The sequence below is a fragment of the Coptis chinensis genome, chromosome 2, assembly GCF_015680905.1.
Source record: "Coptis chinensis isolate HL-2020 chromosome 2, ASM1568090v1, whole genome shotgun sequence".
NCBI classification, from domain to species: domain Eukaryota; kingdom Viridiplantae; phylum Streptophyta; class Magnoliopsida; order Ranunculales; family Ranunculaceae; genus Coptis; species Coptis chinensis.
The window spans coordinates 89,824,738-89,844,300 of record NC_141457.1 but is presented as its reverse complement, the minus strand read 5'-3'; the positions used below and the strand labels follow the sequence as shown (position 1 = coordinate 89,844,300).

The 19,563-nt window shown below is 37.2% G+C and overlaps 2 protein-coding genes and 1 pseudogene across 5 annotated transcripts; 2 read left to right on the top strand and 1 right to left on the bottom strand.

Annotated features, from left to right (window-relative positions):
* Positions 1-299: 299 nt before the first annotated feature.
* Positions 300-4,429, top strand: LOC147518782 (putative alpha,alpha-trehalose-phosphate synthase [UDP-forming] 7). The gene is made up of 3 exons (XM_086590529.1): positions 300-2,634; positions 2,750-3,023; positions 3,460-4,429. Exons 1-3 carry the CDS (start codon positions 1,931-1,933, stop codon positions 3,772-3,774), a joined length of 1,293 nt encoding a protein of 430 aa, XP_086446655.1. The 5' UTR covers positions 300-1,930; the 3' UTR covers positions 3,775-4,429.
* On the top strand, positions 707-1,594 carry LOC147518783 (putative alpha,alpha-trehalose-phosphate synthase [UDP-forming] 7 pseudogene; annotated as a pseudogene).
* Positions 4,430-7,693: 3,264 nt separating the features above from the next.
* LOC147518781 (protein GRAVITROPIC IN THE LIGHT 1-like) lies at positions 7,694-12,738 on the bottom strand. Of its 4 annotated transcripts, none has more exons than XM_086590525.1 (3): positions 11,826-12,738; positions 11,526-11,644; positions 7,694-9,394 (listed from the first exon to the last, which is right to left on the bottom strand). In XM_086590525.1, exon 3 carries the CDS (start codon positions 9,392-9,394, stop codon positions 8,072-8,074), a length of 1,323 nt encoding a protein of 440 aa, XP_086446651.1. In that variant the 5' UTR covers positions 11,526-11,644; positions 11,826-12,738; the 3' UTR covers positions 7,694-8,071. The 4 variants fall into 4 exon arrangements, with proteins under 4 accessions (XP_086446651.1, XP_086446652.1, XP_086446653.1 ...); XM_086590526.1 differs by having other exon boundaries at positions 12,017-12,738; XM_086590527.1 differs by lacking the exon at positions 11,826-12,738 and having other exon boundaries at positions 11,526-11,818.
* Positions 12,739-19,563: the final 6,825 nt, after the last annotated feature.

The window sequence follows — 19,563 nt, the reverse complement described above, 5'->3', positions numbered from 1 at the left end:
CTTTCTTTCTCCTCAACCTTATCCACAAAACTTGCTTTAAAGTTTCTCCACGTGGCACAAGCCTAATAAACTGGCCCCACACTACTACCTGGCTAGATTTGATATCCTAGTCCCGCCGTACGCATAGCTGTCGTGGTACAGCTCAATGAAACGCGTGATTTAGATTACAAGGTCCCACGTGGCCGGTTAACACGTGATGATTGGTGTTTTCGGTGTCTACGTGATGCCAACTGGCAGTTGCATGTAGTCGGCTGGCCAACCTTATCCTCTTTTCTTCTTTATTACTTTTTTTCTGAGAAAACAATGATAAAACTTTCGATAATACCAGTACAATATCCTGAAATATCAAGAAATCAGCTGGATAGTGTTGTGGATTCGTAGTATATTTCGATATCCGAAAACATTATGAGTGGATGATCGTCCCTGGAAATATCAATAAATATATATAATTACAAAAATTAAGGATTGTTAAATAATAATTAATAATATTTTCTTCTGGGGGAGAGATATTTATTTTTTATAATGTGAGGAGAGAAGACAAAAACCAAACATCAACCAGATCAAGATCTGTACGGAAGGGGTAAGGTAAGCTTCCATTATTTAGATTTATCTATATTTGAGCACTGGTAAATTGTTGATTGGGAAAAAAATGTTGTCAAGATCATATACGAATCTGTTAGATCTAGCGTCTGGGAATTTTCCAGCGATGGGAATGGGGAGGGAAAGAAGGAGATTGCCGAGGGTAATGACAGTGCCAGGTATAGTGTCTGAGCTAGATGATGAGGATAGAGCGAATAGTGTATCATCTGATGTACCGTCATCTATTAGTCAAGATCGAATTATTATCGTTGCTAATCAACTACCGGTTAAAGCCAAAAGAAGGGCTGATAATAAAGGGTGGAGTTTTAGTTGGGATGAAGACTCTTTGGTATTGCAGCTTAAAGATGGTTTACCTGATGATATGGAGGTGATATATGTTGGCTCATTGAAAGTGGATGTTGATGTCAGTGAACAAGACGATGTTGCGCAGATTTTGTTGGAGAGGTTTAAGTCTGTGCCGGCTTTTCTTCCTCCGGATATCTTGGCGAAATTTTATCATGGGTTTTGTAAGCAACAGCTTTGGCCTCTTTTTCATTATATGTTACCGTATTCGGCTGATCATGGTGGGAGGTTTGATAGGTCTCTTTGGGAGGCTTATGTATCTGCGAATAAGTTGTTTTCTCAGAAGGTGATTGAGGTGATTAACCCGGAAGATGATTTTGTTTGGATTCATGACTACCATCTTATGGTACTGCCCACATTCTTGAGGAGGCGGTTTCTTCGATTGCGAATGGGGTTCTTCTTGCACAGCCCGTTTCCTTCGTCTGAGATATATCGGACTCTTCCTGTCAGAGAGGAGATTCTCAAGGCACTTTTGAATTCAGATTTGATTGGTTTCCACACTTTTGATTACGCACGCCATTTCCTTTCTTGTTTGCAGTCGAATGTTGGGTTTGGAGTATCAGTCAAAGAGAGGTTATATCGGATTAGAGTACTGCGGAAGAATGGTTGGGATCAAGATCATGCCAGTTGGGGTTCACATGGGTCAGATTGAATCTGTATTGAGTCTCGCAGATAAGGAGTGGAGGGTAGAAGAGCTTAAACAGCAATTTGAAGGGGAAACAGTGTTGCTTGGTGTGGATGACATGGATATCTTCAAAGGAATTAATTTGAAGTTATTGGCAATGGAGCATATGCTTAGGCAGTACCCAAACTGGCAGGGGAGGGCTGTATTGGTTCAGATTGCAAATCCTGCTAGAGGAAGAGGACGAGACCTTCATGCAATACAGGCTGAGATACAAGCCAGCTGCGAGAGGATCAACGAACAATTTGGACAACCTGGTTATGAACCGATAGTCTTTCTGATAGGCCTGTCTCGATAAGTGAAAGAATGGCTTTCTACGCCATTGCTGAATGTGTTGTTGTTACAGCTGTGAGGGAAGGGATGAATCTTACTCCTTATGAATACATTGTGTGTCGACAGGGTGTATCTGGTTCTGAATCTAGTTCAGATTCGAATCTTCCCAAAAAGAGTATGTTAGTAGTATCTGAGTTCATTGGCTGTTCTCCTTCACTTAGTGGCGCTATCCGGATTAATCCTTGGAATGTTGAGTCGGAGGCATTGAATGAGGCAATCTCAATGGCTGAAGCAGAGAAACAGTTGCGACATGAGAAGCATTATAGGTATGTTAGTACCCATGATGTGGCTTACTGGTCTCGGAGCTTCATGCAGGACATGGAGAGAACGTGCAGAGATCATTTCAGGAGAAGGTGTTGGGGAATCGGGCTGGGCTTTGGTTTCAGAGTTGTGGCGCTTGATCCTAATTTTAGAAAGCTGACAATCGATACCATTGTTTCTGCTTATGAAAACGCAACGAATAGAGCCATATTGTTGGACTATGATGGCACTGTGATGCCCCAGACATCAATCGACAAGACGCCAAGTGAAGAGGTTATTTCAATCATAAATACCCTATGCGATGATGCAAAAAATTCTGTTTTTATCGTCAGTGGTAGAGGGAAGGGGAGCTTAGGGAAGTGGTTCTCTCCATGCAAGAAACTTGGGATCGCTGCAGAACATGGCTACTTCTTGAGGTATTCCTGTTCTTTTATCTATATTGAATTAATTTGATGTACTTGTATTGATTTTTTTCATCTTTCATGCTATGTTGAAATTTATTCACCTGTATCTATTGCCATAATACTTCAGGTGGTCAGGCAATGAAGAATGGGAAACGTGTGGACATGGTAGTGATTTTGGGTGGATACAAATGGCTGAGCCTGTGATGAAATTGTATACAGAAGCTACGGATGGTTCTTCCATTGAAACCAAGGAGAGTGCCTTGGTATGGCACCATCAGGATGCCGACCCAGGTTTTGGATCAACTCAAGCAAAGGAGATGTTGGACCATCTAGAAAGTGTACTGGCAAATGAACCTGTTGCAGTGAAGAGAGGTCAATTCATTGTAGAAGTTAAACCTCAGGTATGCCTTGCATATATTAATTTTCAGGGTCATGCGTTGTAGAAATTTTTTGATAACCCATTTACACCTTAAAGATCTAACACACTCATCAGGCCATCACCTGATTTAAGTGTATCTGTGTAAGATAGTTTTCAGCAGTCATTACTTATTTTCCTTAATACGCTTCTTATTAGACCATTCTGTTTCCTGTATTCTAGAATTTGTTTTAAGAAATTGTGGTTTCGTTAATAACAAAGAATAAGAAGGTCCTTGGTAGTTTATGTTTCACATTTATTGTGCTTGCCATTGGTTTTGAATGTAGCCTTCCAGGTTTTGTACTTTCCTAATACAGATGAATGTCCTTGTGATAAAGTTGAAAACCAAATATATTCCAATTGAAGTAAATCATTTTCATTGGTGATGGATCACTAATACCTTTTCACCTCTCGGTTTTTAGGGAGTCAGCAAAGGCCTTGTTGCAGAAAAGATTTTTACATCAATGGCCGAGAGTGGGAAGCAAGCTGATTTCGTTCTGTGTATTGGTGATGATAGATCGGACGAGGACATGTTTGAAATCATCGGAAATGCATTGAATAGAGGCATTCTGTCCCCCAACACTTCAGTGTTTGCTTGCACGGTTGGTCAGAAGCCAAGCAAGGCAAAGTATTATTTGGATGACACAACCGAGGTCATTACTATGCTTGAAGCACTTGCTGAAGCCTCCAATCCTTCATCACTTGCAAATGAAGTAGGAAGTGACAACACCCCGTGAAATCTTCCATCAGGCCTACTGCCTCCATGTAAATTTTTTTTTTTATCCGGTTAGCCAAGTCCGGAGGAAAAAAAATGAAACTACACAAAGGAGTGTAGCACTCATGCTGCTGAGATTGGAAGTGATCTATTTGTGGCATATGGCTTGAATGGTTGACTGAGAAACTCAAAACACCGACAACTTGGAATTCTTTGTGAATAAAAAGTAATGTTTTACAATCTGCACATGGAGTTTACTCTGATGAAACAAAAGTTGGCTGCATTGGCTGAAACAGTTGAAGTGACTAAAGAAGTTACAGAACTTATTCGTTAATGGTGATTCAGATCTGAATGAACTGCCTTTAATTTCTCTTCATAGATGCTTAGGCTACATTGCTTGCCAGAGGAAACTTTAGGCTCAAGAAATGAGCACTGTGATTAGGTACCTTAACAGAATGAAGATGGCATGTATCTCTTTCATTTGCCAGGTAAGTTACTTCTGTATGTTGGAAACTTAGAGATCAGGCAGTAATAACATTGGCAGTCAGCCAGTCACGGGCTATCCTGCCAAACAACATTGATAATACAGTTTCATCTTTTTCGTTTCTCGAGTGAAATCTTATGGTTTGTTTAGAAGTCCAGTCGATTGAATAATCAAATTTGTGAATTTTTAATTATTCTATTGTTGACATGTCTTCTCAAATTTAAATGCAAATCATATAGGATAGAACTGAGCTTATGTGCAGAAAGCAAGCTTAAGCCTGTTTCTTATTTGTTCAAAATGGATTAAAGATTAAGTTCCCTAGCAGTTCCGTAAATCCAGAATGATGAGCACATAATTATTGTTTTGGTACTTATTTCATGTCAACTGTTTCCTTTACCAACACTTTGCAGAGAGCAGCGATGAACATTACCGAATTTTCTTTCTTATGACTTGATGGAGAAATTAACATGGCCCTGGCTCAATCAATTGTATGAAGTTATGATTTCATCATGGTGTATGCGTGCTTGAGCTTAAGAATAGATCTTTATTATTATGCATGTATTTGGACGTAAGTGTTGTTAACTTGTCTATTTCTATCTGCATGCTTCCGTTTACTGCATATTAGATATTTGTTCTGACTGATTGTTGCATTAAACAATCAACTATACTTTCTTTGTTTGTCTTGACTAGGAAGTGGCCCTTGATGTCCCATTCTCTCCTTCGACTCAGCAGGAGAGGATTATATTTCGAATAAACAGTAAGCTTACAAATGCTTAGTTCCTTGGCCATACAGAGGGCGGTGTCGCTTTCCCACACATTGATTGCTTGTTCATGTTCTTTTCCAATACTTTCTAACTATTAAGACAAGACGGTGTAGTGGTCCTGCATTTGACTCTTGTGGTATGTGTGGGGTTTTCTGAAGGTTCCCAGTTCCCACACATTTCATCTTATTGGTTGTCAGTTTCCATATCTTCTCTGGTCGGATTTCTCCCTTCAACTTCAGAGTCCTGATAATCAAATAGATAAGGATTATTGTGGGGGGTGCAACAGTATGTGGTGGAGTCTTTATCTGTCAGGGTTAGAGAGTCCAAGGTTGCCAAGGAGTTGACTATTGTGCACTGACTGTATTTCCTACAGAGTTTGATGATCGTTTGGTTAATATAAACAATTAGTAAGTAAATTAGTGGAGTTAGTTATATGATTAATTTACTAGTAAGGGGTAGGTACTGCTACGCGAATGGTGGATGGCGTTCCATTTCATTTCTTGATGTGGATATATCTACTACGGGTTGAGGTCTGTTATATTCCGATTAGCCTACCTGAGGAGCCAAAACTAGTCCAGCTGGGGTTGCTGATAATGTCAGTTTTTGAGTTTTTGCAGGGTCGACTTCTATGTTGATATTGCGCGAAGTTTTTTTCAGATGAGATTCTTCTCATGTGCAAAATGTATATGACTTGAGTAAAATTGTTAATGATAGGTATTGTGGGATGTAGATGGGGTTCATCTGTAGCTAGCCATGTAAAGGAAAAAGCAATTTGAGTGGACTATTGAGTGTTTTAGGCGGGTTGAGTCGAACTTCTAAGCTGATTTCATTGGGTATATTTCCACCATGAGATACAATGGATTACTAGTGTGAAAATTTTCATCGAGTTGTTTCAGTTGTTTGTTATCTAAACCTTGTTATGTCTCAAATTTAAGGATTAGCAAAAGGATTATGGTGCTCAATTTTGGAAAATCAAACACCAATCCCCTTTGTTTAATTTGGGCCGTGTTTCAGGTTGTGCTTGGTAGGTACATATCTGGGAAATTCGGCCTATGGGCCATGAATTCATTTAAGTCTTACCTTGATGGAGAAATCATAAATGGATTAAGTGATTGATGGAGCTCAAATATCATGTGATGATGGCAGGTGCCGACTAGGAAGTCTGTAAAAATTTTAGGTGATGATATCGGATTCCACCAGCATCAAAAAGTTACTAATCTCATTTAAGATAGACTTGCTATAAAGTTGTAAACTGCTTCAACACGAAGGCTTTTGTTTCGATTGCTAGAAATGCCCTTTCTGAAACAGTACGAATAGATTCATGGATTTCAAATTTTCAATTATCAATACACAAAAAGGACGTGAATATTGATGGTGTAAATGGAGTAATGGACTGTATGACGATATTTATTTGTTGATAATACACACAGATAAGTAACATTTTCGGACATGGTGTTAGTTTTCGAACTTATATGAAGCAGCACAGTAAACTAAATTTCGCTAGAGCTTTTCAAATATTCATTTTCTTTACTGTTTGTTGCATTATATTACGGAATAAAGTTCTCGAGACTTGTGTATTTAATAGCACAGAACCACAGATGTCATTGAGTAAAGTGTTGCATAAAAAATGCTTTGGAAACTAGGATATATATTTTGGATGGCCAGGATGTTCGCGGCTTTTGAATATCCAGTAAGGATGAATCCAAGAACTAACTAATTATTTCTTGCGACTAGCCGCGTTCTTTGAATGTATTTTATGGCTAGGTGACCAAAGCATGTTAGAGAACCAGATGTTGTTGGTCCCGTAAGAGCTCGTACTCTGTGAGCAGCATTTTTTTACTCCAAAACTGTTGGATTCTTCCTGTCATAAGTTGCAGCAAGCACATGGATCTGTCATCTGTGAGAATTTATGGGTTCGTGATTACTATTGATGCGGCGGTAGGATTTCACACTCTCGACGAGAGTGTTAGCTGTGAGCCGATAGGCGCTAAAGGCATACCCCATTACCCTTTGGAATCGACGCTGAGGCATTAATACTGCATAGCACAAACATGACAGACATGAAACTCACAGCTAAACATTGGTAAATGACAACAAGCATTCCCTCTAGTCCTCAAACAAGAAGGCCCCACGACAGGACCAGAAGCATATCAATTGCCCATCTCCTCCACCCCGACACCGCACTCGATAGGTCGGTCAAAGACTAACACTCAGTCCCTACACGTACATAATGCCCACTTCAAAATTATATGAACCTATACTGCAATATTAAAATGTAATTATTGATTTTAAACTCATTGCACTAGAAATTTTTCAGGGTATAAATGTTCACAACCGATAGGCAAGTATCAAGATCATCAAATCTTTTGATTCAACCGACGGGTACTTCTCAGCTTTTAATGGTATACGACGTTGAACAAGTTGAGGACTCACCTATTGATTTCACAATCTCACACTAGCAATAGCAGACAATTTTGCACCTACTTAGAAAGCATACAGCAACAAAGTTAATTAAAATGTTCATGTCCTGGGCAAACTTGTGAAAGCGTGCAATAATAAATTAGTGGTTTGGATTAATCACAAAAGCTAATCACAACAAGCTTCAAACTAAGCCATCTGTCAGATTATAATAACAACCGCCCCCCCCCCCGCCATAACATGCTTTGTATATACATATACAAACAAAAATAGTCTGCGACACGAAACTACATAGTTCGCTTTTCTTTGCTAGTTCCAATTCTGTCATTTTGAAACTATAAACAACAAAATCTCCATTATGGAGAACAACTACATTAACATATATATTCTAACATCATTCCACTCGCTTTCCCTTCTGTCATTCACAAAACAAAGACAATGTTGTGTGCAAGTAAATACTTAGTCGTACCCCAGCAGTCCACAACCTTCCACATGCTCATCACCCCCTTGTCCTCTATAATTCAAATTCCTAATCAGCATGTGTCATCCCAACTTCTAATTGTAGGAAGTAGGAACTGATGACTTGGCTTTGAATATGCCACATATATTGGCTGGCAGAGAATCCAACCAAACACTTGACATGACGAGGAGGGTCATGAGGTAGAGAGGTACACTTGGGCCTGTGTGACTATCTTACCTATCTGGAATCCAGGTACAACTGTGAAACTTACTTGAGGATTTTCCATGGATAAGAAAGCATCCTCGGTCACACTTTCCATGTATACTTCAGAGAATCGACAACCCTTTTTCACCTGGAAAATTGAGGCTTCAGGATCAAATGAGAAGGCTAAGTGATGTAACAACCAAATCCGTCTTGCCATTTCAGAAAATGCATCGAAGAAGCTGGTCTCAGGGTATCCACCAGAGTTCACTACATTTCTCTGATTTAGATCACCAGACAGGGACAACTCCATTTTTGGGTGCACCAGCCGTAGGTACTTGGCACGACAGAATTTTGCAAATGATATCGATGGGGAATTTCTGGAGAAAAATTCCTTTGGTTTTATAGATTTCAGCTTTATGAACTGGTCAAAGAAATGTCTTCTGCTTTGCTTTCCATCAGGCAAAGACTCCTTGTGAAGAGAAAATTTGGGATACTGAAATCCACTGAACATCTCTCGACACACAAAGGACTGAAATACAAAATAATGGTGCTTTGGTTTCGAATAAACAACATGGGGGTCAATCAAACTGGCTGCAGCATCAATATTCCACCCCGAGGCCTCCATCCCACTGGTCATTAACTTAACAAAACTCTGAATTGACTTAACGGCATGCCTTTGAACTGCAACAAAATGAGTGGGATTCAAACCTGAAATATGAAGATTGTTGAAAGCAGACAAAGTTGCATCCTGATAAAATCTCTTTTCCAGTAATCTAATCTCTTTGTTAGACTCCTCTGCCTTTACCCTTAGAAAGTCAATCTCAGAGTCTTTGAGCTTGAGCTGAGTCTCCAATTTCTTTCCAATTATCTCATATGTCTTCAAGAGATTTTTCTGTTCTTGAATTTCAGCCAGCAACTGTGTTTCAGGAGGAGCTGGATCAATCTGGTTCTTCACATAACATTGTTTTAATTCTGAGAGACGCTTCAACTCATTAATCACAACATCATCAGCATACTGAATCCCTTCAACATCATATGGAGACTGAGCAATTTGTAGCTGTGCATATGCAGCTTTAACTGATGAAAGGCTTGTAAAAACTTTTGCAAGCAGTGCTTCGACTGCCATTCTGCGCTGAAACTTTTCGTCATCTTCAACAAGACCAGAATGATCATCTTCTAACTTTCCTTGAACCTTAGCATTGCGGATACTTTCGTCTGGAGCAACTCCAGCAGGTCTAAACCGAAGAACCTTAGAGAAACTGCGGATTTTTCCGCTGAAACTGGATGAGATTGCGGGCTTGACTGATTCCATCTAAAGGAGAAGAAAAGAATGTGCTTATGTTAGGGGTCTTCAAGAAGATTTGAAAATGGACCGTTAATGAAGTACACAATAATGACCAGGATTCTTACATTTTTTTATATTTTTTGTTTTAAATAATGGATCATTATACAAGTAAATTTATAGCACTCCTAAATGACCACTGGATGGCCATAACTTGTCAACGATTTAACATAAATAAATTCTTTTTGCCTGACAAGAAACACATCTTAGCAATAATTTGGTGATATTGTTATATATGTATATTTGATTTGTTATAATTGATCACAATTACAGATTTGTTTGGTAATATATTATGATTATAAAAGCAAAAAGAAAAAATTTCATAATCAGTTGTTCGTAAGAATCGCAATGAAACACCAAAACAAACATAACAAGAATAAAATCAAAATAACTCTCCAATCAATTGGACGAATCTAGTTCCTCATTTACTATTGCCTGACTCCAAAACATCTTATGTCACCTCAAGTTTACTTGGCTTACTGTAAGAGTAACCTCTTTGTAAAATTTTACCTCAAGTATGTGCGAAATTCAAAAGAGCAATGCTTTTAACACATAAATCAATGAGAGTGGAGATGGAACATAGCTTTTTTTTTTTAAAATTTCGAAGACTGAAAAGAATAAATCAATGAGTGGTGGTAGAAAAGAATAAAGAAATACTAGAGGACAAAATACGCGTTGCAACAAATATATTTATTCTGTTTATAGCAAAACCCATGGCATTATTCTGTCTTAAGATAGATTTATCGTACATTTCATATGTAATGATACATTGTTTGTCCAACTCCCCTATACTTTTGCTATAATTAATCTAATCCGATCCAATCAAGTCGACGGGTCTCTTTTCTCCATGCTTTGGGTATAAATAATCTAAACCTTCAAATACATGGACCCTCTTTCTAAATGCTTTACGTATAATTAATTTGTAGCATCAAACTTCATGGACCCATGCACTGATTAATAAGATCATTCACCACCAAAATACGACACATACATAATCTGATCAGATACTTTGGACGGAATAGATGATTGGGAGTATACTTGAGAATAAATGATGTGGTCCAACAGAAAATCAAGAGAACAGAATAGCTGCACCGTGACAAGTGACAACCAAAACGATTATTATCCCAGGTACAGATGAAATGAGAATAACACCTCCAACACTTTGTTGGTGATTTACCATACAGCACAGAGACTGTCTATACTCACTGAATTAAATAATCAGATGGTCTTAATTCTGAGGTCCGCTAAATCCTCAGGCAACGCAATTTTTAGCTTGCAACACTACTTGGGGATACGATCCCAGGTGCTGGAACCGGCCTTTAATCTGTACAAATCCGCACCGGACTCACTATGCATGCATCTCCTAATAACCTAGGATCCACCCAAGGAGACTGAAACTTGAGACCTTAACTAATTCAGCTAGGAGCTGTTTGTGAGAGTCCTATTCAGCTTTTTTTTTTTTGGTAATCAGCATATTATATATATAGATTAGAAAGCAAAATTTACATAAAATCTTTCCCTATCCAGAATGTTTTATGGTGGGTAAGTAATCCATTCTATTAATAGGTAAAGATCTCCCCTGTTTGGCTAAGGTATGGGCAGCATAGTTTCCTGTACTGCTAACCCATTTAATACATACACAGTCTAGAATAGCTAATATGTACAAAGCATCCGTCAGTATCATATGAGAAGTCCAGGATATCCTGCTGTATTCTATTCAGCTATTCTCCTGTAACCTTAAAACTTGCATAACTTCGTGACCATTGATCACTTGGACATGGTGTCATTGAGAGAGGGACTATGATAGATATCTAGTCCCGGAGCAGCGAAATAACAAATTTGGTTCAACTGGTGGACCAAGTACATGACACGTAAAAAACGTTTCAATATAATTACAGCTATGCCCCCAAACCCCACTAATATTTGAACTGGGATAAATGAAACCACCGGATAATTCGGTGGGGGTACGTGTACGGCACGTAGCACGTACATTATTAGCTACCAGTACTATCTAATCATCTCTACTAATTAAACCAAAAAACGCTTGTGTAAGAAATTAACAGTAATTATTACATTATTAATCACCATTTAATGATCGTACCTTCAACACAGAGGAGAAGCAGTAGCAATCACGATTTCCACTTCCATTTTCTTCATTTTTTTTAGTTTGGCGTAAAACTCAAGAAACCCACTTCAATGACTATCTAGCCTCTACTGTTTCTGCAACTCAACCAAACAGTGAATAATAACTTCAAAACTTGAATAAAGAAGACAAGAACATAAATTTTAATAAAAAAAAACAAAAAAGAATCAGAACCAAAGTTTTTCTTGCTCCAAAACTTCAACAGAAGTAATAAAAATATCTTATTTCCACTCAAAAAACCCTTTTTCATGATATTACCTTCACTCTCCTTACATGCCCATCCACAAACGTTGTCACGTTGACAATGAAGACATCATCCAAATTTTTTTTAGAAAAGAATGAAACTTTTGGGCTTGGAAGATACAAAGAAGAAAAGAAACAAGTAGTCTACAAACAAAGGGGTGTTGTGAAATGAAGTAGAAAATGATATAACAACAAGTTTAACTTACCTTAAGAAGAAACCATTTGCTAACATAGAAAAAAGAACAAAAAAAGCAACGTCGACAAAGTTGGAAACGTTCTAAACTTATGAGTCGAGTAGCTGTATGTTTCTCTAAATGGAAACACAAGCTTTTAAGTTTCCACCGTTTGACCACTACTTAACTAAACATCATTTAAGTACCAGATAGTGACCCTTAACAACGCGTTTTTGAAGAAGGGTGTGTTTTTAGCTTGTCATTTTTAAGAGATACAGAGGTGGTGGAGAAAAGAGTATGATACTGTGCTAGAGCGGGAAGAAGAGACGAAATGCCCACAGAGACAGAGAAAAATAAGAGCAGACATTGGGAATATAAAATGTAATCTCTTTTCTATGACTGTTTCGGTCTTAGATTTTCGTTTCAATTACGTTCAAGTCCCGGTGCGTTATGATGTACTGGCGTTGCTAAGAAACAACCCCTTTTTACTCCCACATACAAAAGAAGGAATGGAATAAAAAGGACGAAGAAAAGAACGAAACACAGCTAAGCTATTCGTTCATAGGTTCGTGTTTCACGATAAAATCAGAAGCTCATTTGTAATCTTCTTGATGTTTTTGGACTTGGTACGAAAGATTCCAAGTGTTTTAGGACCGTCTTAGGATTTAGGAAACAGCTAAAAACTTAGCGGAGATATGAGTATATGACGCAACTCTTTTATGTTATCTCTGGTTGTTGCCCATGTTGGTGTATTATCGGTGTATCCAAAACCGGGACAATATCGTATATCCAAACACTATTCCAAACTTAAAATATCGATTCAGGTGCATTAGGTAAAACGAAACATATTGGGTTGGAGCGTTGCATTCTATATCGATTATATCTTTTAAAGTTTTAGAGTTTTAAAAAAAAAAAGGGATATATGGGAAATATCGATATCGGTCCGTGGTTGTAACAATTTTGGAATTTTTAGGTGAAACAAGTTTGCCCAATTAGAGTAGTAACAATTTGTTTTTGTGATCAAACAGGGCCATCTCTAGGACTCTAGGTGATAATAAATATTAGTCACATATGAACTAGGAGCCCTACACCCGCACCACTTAGAGGGGAGTTAGAGGGTAGCGACAATTGAAGTGGCCCTACCCGTATGCCAACTGGCGTGCATTGTGTACAAAGCACTAGTTGAAGTGGTGTGCCATATCTACAAATAATGCAAATTTGCAACTAACAACTATTTGTTAATGCTGTGTCCAATGGCTCTCTATCCTCTTAAAAATAGAGTTAAAATTAACAGATTTTACTCTCTATCATTAATTTCTTCTTAAAAATAGAGTTAAAGCCAACAGATTTTACTCTCTATCATTAATTTCTTCTTAAAACTAGAGTTAAAGTCAACAAATTTTACTCTATATCATTAATATATACAAAAGATTTTACTCTCTAGCTTCATTTTATTCTCTATATATAGAGAGTAAAATGAGAATAGAGAGTAAAATCCTTTGTATATATACAGAGTAAAATGAGGATAGAAAGTAAAATTTGTTGACTTTAATTTTACTTTTAAGGGGATAGGGAACCATTGGACTCAGCCTAATACAGATGTTTTCAAGAAGATGAAAGAGAGTGGAGAAAAAAGTATCGGGCTCGTTATGTTTTTTTTTTCAAAGGTCAGGCTAGGTTTTTTGCTCTTTTTTATTTATTCAAAGTCGAAGAGGATTGTCACAGCCCGAATTTCTAAACAATAACAAAGTGAATATTTGAAATATAAATATCTCAAACATCACTAGGTTCACTTGTTTAAAAACCCAGACTATGACGGGGGATACTACACATACAAAACCCTAACAGCCATGTCATAAAAGAATCAACTTAAATTAAAAGAATCCCAATAATTATCCGCCATTGCTTTATTAAGATATCATCCCGTCCAAACAAAACATCAAACAGACTCTCTGAATAATAGTCCTTACTACTATGTTCTCATGTCATGCAAAAAGTAAACTACGTTATTACATCCTTCCAATAAGAATCAGACCTAAAAGAAAACTAACGGACTGCTCTAGACAAGAATCTCAATCACACGCCGCGGTTCCACTGCCTTCCACCTATGTTCTCAAGAACACACCCACGTTGCCAAAACAAGCAAACATATATGGGTTAGCAAAAAATGAAATTTGCTGGAATGAGTAGACTAACCACATTTAAACATTTCAAATTTTTTCTTATCCAACTAACACTTTAACTCTATCATAACCTAATCATTCTCAGCTTGGAAGAAAGGTAGTTCCGTCATCTCAACCGGCATAGTTTCTTCCCAAGCAAAACTTCCATTATATTAACTCATTCTAACAACTCGTTTTAACCTGCACAAAATATTATTAAGTCCTACCTTCCTGCAAAAGAAAGTTATAACTTGTATATAACATATGTAAATATCCTATATGTATTCAAAAGTAAGCCCAAACACACTCGCATAATCAAATCAATTTCTCTTATCAATTAATCAATTACTTTTCTTATACACCCACCCTTTAGTACCTACTCCACGATTTGCACTCCACACATTTGCCAAATCACACATTCATGTGTGCCTCTCTCCCACCGAATACCACAATATCATAGTCACCTCGGCTTTCATACACGTGATTTCACGACTCATTGGGCACAAAACTCGGGTCATTCATGGCACATTCAATGAATACCTTAGGTCATTCCCGCGCCACATTCAAGGAATACCTATCATATCATCGACGGGCCATTCATGGCACATTCAATGAATGCCCTGGGTCATTCCTGCCACATTCAAGGAATACCCAATCCTACATTCTCGTACACTCAAGGAATACAACTAACCCGCAAAGCGAATACCTTAGTTCCTTGTTAGGGCAGTCCAAACAATCTGGTCATTATGGCACATTCAATGAATACCCGGGTCATTCATGACACATTCAATGAATACCCATATATAATGCTAACGGGCCATTTATGACACATTCAATAAATGCCCACCTATCATATGACATCTTCAGTTATAAAACTCAATTCCAAAACTTTAGGCGTGGAGAGTTCTAAAAGGGTGCGGTAAATTTTGTTTACGCATTATTGAACTTTATTGCATATATTAGTTCAGAGAATGAAGGAATATCTTGATTCAATTATTTTTGGTTTACGCGTTATTAATTTCAGGGATGTATAAGTGTCATAACGTTGTGTATCGTAAAATACTGAAAAATCACAAAGCAGTAAATACACGTACACAAGTATATTTAGAAAGGTCTTAGCCTAAGTCAAACATGCTAATAGTCCTAGACTTATCCTAATAGACCGAATCATAATTTTAGGAAAAAGTCAAATTTTGGTCAACTAGTCAAAGTCAACCCTGGTCAACAGTCAACTCTGGTCAACAGTCAACATTGGTCAACCAAGCCTAAACTCATCTAACCCAAAAGCCCAAAGCCTAAGGCCCATAGTCTAAACTTAATTCAAAAAATAAAATCTAAAATTTTAAACATAAGCCCACCCACGAAATTCGGGCCCAAGCCCAACAAAACAAAAATTTAACTTCACTGTTCATCTTCATCACCAACGCCTCCACCAGCGTCACCACCTCCAGCCACCACCAATCAGCCACTCGCCACCACTAATGAACCACTCGGTTTTGACCCTCACAAAAAACCCCATATGTCAATACCCTCCAATCTCAATTCCCTCACACTTCAAAAATCGCATCTCACGCCATTAACGCTCCTGTGACAACTTCACCATCATTCAAACACTAGCCAACCACACCGAAACCACTCGGTTTCCATCCCCAACTAAAACCCCAACAATATTGTGTAATCAACTTGCTTTTTCCCCCACTCCTTACCATCGCGTTTTGACGGCCATTAATACTCTGTCAGAGCTTCACAGCCCTCAAACAACAATCATTCACTACCCATCATTCCCCGACAACCCACACAACCTATATAGATCATCCCCTTACCACAAAACACTTCTAATCACCATCCAAATCCTACAGACCAACAATAGCAGTAAAACAAAACCCTAGTAATAAAATTCTATTCAAATCAAATTAAACAATGAAGTTGGTATTTACTAATACATATTCTCATCCTCATCACAGCATAACAATCATGAATTTAGATTTTTGTCAGAATTTTTATACAACTGTAGTACTTCAGAATTTGATCTAACAGCCGGCAGATATGATTAGCAGTTTACAAGATATCTAATATGAAAACACTATTTCGGATATGATTAGCAGTTAACGAGAATGTAAAAGAATTTCTCCGTACTACTCACATTTTATAAACCGAACAGCAAGAAAAATCCCGAAATACCAAAGTCGATTGTTGCGCGAAATGACGATCTTCCTCGTTCAAAACCCTTTCTTCTTTCAGTAAAACTCCTCCTTTTTTTTTCTAAAACTCTCGCTGGGGTTTTTTTTTTCTTTTTCAAAACTCTACGTGAGAATACTCTATTTTCTAGTTTTTAAAACCTCCTCCGAAAAACAAGGGTTGAAACTTATCTACTTATTTACGGGCTTTTATCCGTAACTGTTGGATATCCTATATCTGTTTTATCTATTTTTATTATTATTATCTTTATTATTATTATAGGAAAAATAAAATACAATACGGGGTGTTATAAGGATAGAGAGTAAAATCCTTTGTATATATACAGAGTAAAATGAAGATAGAGAGTAAAATTTGTTGACTTTAACTTTACTTTTAAGGAGATAGGGAGCCATTGGATTAAGCCTAATACAGATGTTTTCGAGAAGACGAAGGAGAGTGGAGAAAAGAGTATCGGGCTCGTTATGTTTTTTTTTCAAAGGTCTGGCTAGGTTTTTTGCTCTTTTTTATTTATTCAAAGTCAAAGAGGATAGAGAGTAAAATCATTTGTATATATACAGAGTAAAATGAAGATATAGAGTAAAATTTGTTGACTTTAGCTTTACTTTTAAGGGGATAGGGAGCCATTGGATTAAGTCTAATACATATGTTTTCGAAAAGACGAAGAAAAGTGGAGAAAAAAGTATCAGGCTCGTTATGTGTTTTTTTCAAAGGTCTGGCTAGGTTTTTTGCTCTTTTTTATTTATTCAAAGTCGAAAGCAAATTAAAACTGCTGCCCACTCAAGTAAAAGACTGATTCCAATTAAGCGACTAATCTGGTGTTAACAAATATACTTATAATTTTGACTAGGCGGAATCATAAAATTGCTCAAGCCAAACGCCCCTGGTATCCACCCACAAATGCTTTTAATTTAAGAGCATGTCTTCAGTGCGCAGGTTGTATGGTGCGCAGGTAATATTGGGCTTTTGGATCAGTACTTTGTCATTAAATACACACGCACTCTTTGGTATGAGTGGCCGAGATGTAATGGCGCACCATACATCTCGCGCACCATAGATTTAGCCTTAATTTAAAGCATTCTCCTCAAAATGAGTTGGGCGTTAAAACATTTTTTTATCCCTTGTAAACCATATATATAGGAGGGGTTTTAGGGACATATTTTATCTTGACATTGACATGTAAACAAACTCAAAATCGTAAGAGCATTTATAAGTTTTAGATTAGACTAATATTTTGTAGATATAATCTCCTAACTATTTTAAACATTGTCACAAATAATCAAAAAATTAATATATAAATTGTTTAATTTTCTTTAAAAATGGTGGAATGTCATTTGGTTGTTCGGCTAAACTTTGGCTGCTACTTTTGAGTTATGAATCTGCAAAAATTTTGAATTATAAGTTCCTATGCATTAAAAAAACTTACAACAAAATATCATTTATTCACGGCACGAAAGTTTTGTAATATGGTCACTTTATAAAAAAAAATAAAAATAAATAAATAAATAAAGTAATAGGACTACTTAGGATTGGCGTCCAAAACGAGCTCCAAAAGTCAGAGGAAGACCTTGCGTAGGCCACAAAAGTGAAGATGTATCACGACGCCTGCGAACAAATTAGGCAACCAAAAAAATCTTGAGACTGTCAGTCTGTCACCTATGCAAACGTGTAAGACGAATATTAAAACGACGATGACTAATTGACTACTGAGCATGACACCATAACTAGTCCATCTTTGCACCAAAAAAAAAAAAAAAAAAAAAACTAGTCCATCTTATTATCCAGCCAGATTTTAACCGGGTAAGGGTTGCACTGAAGGGCTTGTCACTTGTGTCACCACTCACCTGTGGGTTGGTATTTTGGGGTAAGAAGCTCAAAATCATAATGTATATGTACAGATTAGACTAGAAAGAAGGATTACTAATGTTTATAGACCAACAATTACGAATATCATATAAGGCTATAAACCTATAACCAACCGTGATGCATGCTATCGAATGGTAAATGGCCTGATCACACTTTACTGAATTGCAAACTTGCAATTATACAGCCAGTCCTCACATTGGTGACTTGACGTATTAGTTTTCTGTAAATCTGTAATGATTAGAATATAATCAACAAATTTGCAGGTACAATTGTAATTAGTAACATATCTTATCATAAGTCATAACAAGCTGATTATAAGTTTTATAACCTATAACTCCAGACATCATTACTGTATTGATATTTATAGTTGCATTGCGAACCAACGTATTTATGAGCATTGATCCACACATGCTTATCGATGTGATTTGTTCCCTCGTCGAGTAGATTCTGAATTCGACTTGGAAGTTAGAAGAGCAGAGTGTAACTTTTACGAGAAAGCCAATTTTTTGGCTCATCTTCCACCAAAAATTGGACTGAATTTGCCGTCCAGAAGATTCTCGTACCTAAATCACACGTGAATTAGCTTCAGGAAGCTATTTGTCTTTACAATAAAAATGAAATGTTGACAACGATTTAACAATGGCATATCCACTTCTGAAACACAACTATACGTCTATACGAGTCTACATGAGCGAAATACCTTGTGATTTTTCCAATGTAATTTGGAAATGACCGTTTGCAATTTAATTCTGTCATTTCCATGTCTAAATTCTGTCATTTTCACAGATGAACAACATTGGTAAGCATGTGTCCATGTCTAAGTTCTAACTTCTACGCTCTGAACTGGCCCGAAGGCTCTTTATTTATTTAGTTTAAATTTGAAGGGATATATAGCACATTGCCGTTTTTTACAAAAGTATTAATTCCCAAATACGTTTTTTATTTTTTATTTATTGCTAAAGGAATTAAGTTGTTGATGAAAAATACTTCTGTTAATTACGTTTGCTGGTGTTTACTGTTTAAGTGCTTTCAGACCGAAACTGCAGGCCAGTAGACTAGAACCATTCGAAGGATCACAAGTTGTTGTCACTCTACTTACTTGTAGGTGCGGCTATTGTCGACGATAGGCTATTCCCTCAAAAGCCAGAGAGTGATGTGATGAGACAAGCTTTTGAGATTCGGAATCCATGGCTGTCAGCTTTTTTCTTAGTTTCTCCTGCCATGAATGTCCATCAGAAAGTATTGAATCCAAAATTATGATTTGAATTTTGAAGACATTCCGGACAAATGCATTGGCATCCACCAAAGTGTCAGGAAATCATAAGAAATGACTTGACCTTTTATAAAAGAGTCCGT

Excerpts from the sequence above, each read along its gene's own strand:
- LOC147518782 (XM_086590529.1), top strand. The coding sequence starts at position 1,931 with ATGGCTTTCTACGCCATTGCTGAATGTGTTGTTGTTACAGCTGTGAGG. Across the intron at positions 2,635-2,749 it reads GAACATGGCTACTTCTTGAG|GTGGTCAGGCAATGAAGAAT; the intron begins GTATTCCTGTTC and ends ATAATACTTCAG. Across the intron at positions 3,024-3,459 it reads TTGTAGAAGTTAAACCTCAG|GGAGTCAGCAAAGGCCTTGT; the intron begins GTATGCCTTGCA and ends CTCGGTTTTTAG.
- LOC147518781 (XM_086590525.1), bottom strand. The coding sequence starts at position 9,394 with ATGGAATCAGTCAAGCCCGCAATCTCATCCAGTTTCAGCGGAAAAATC.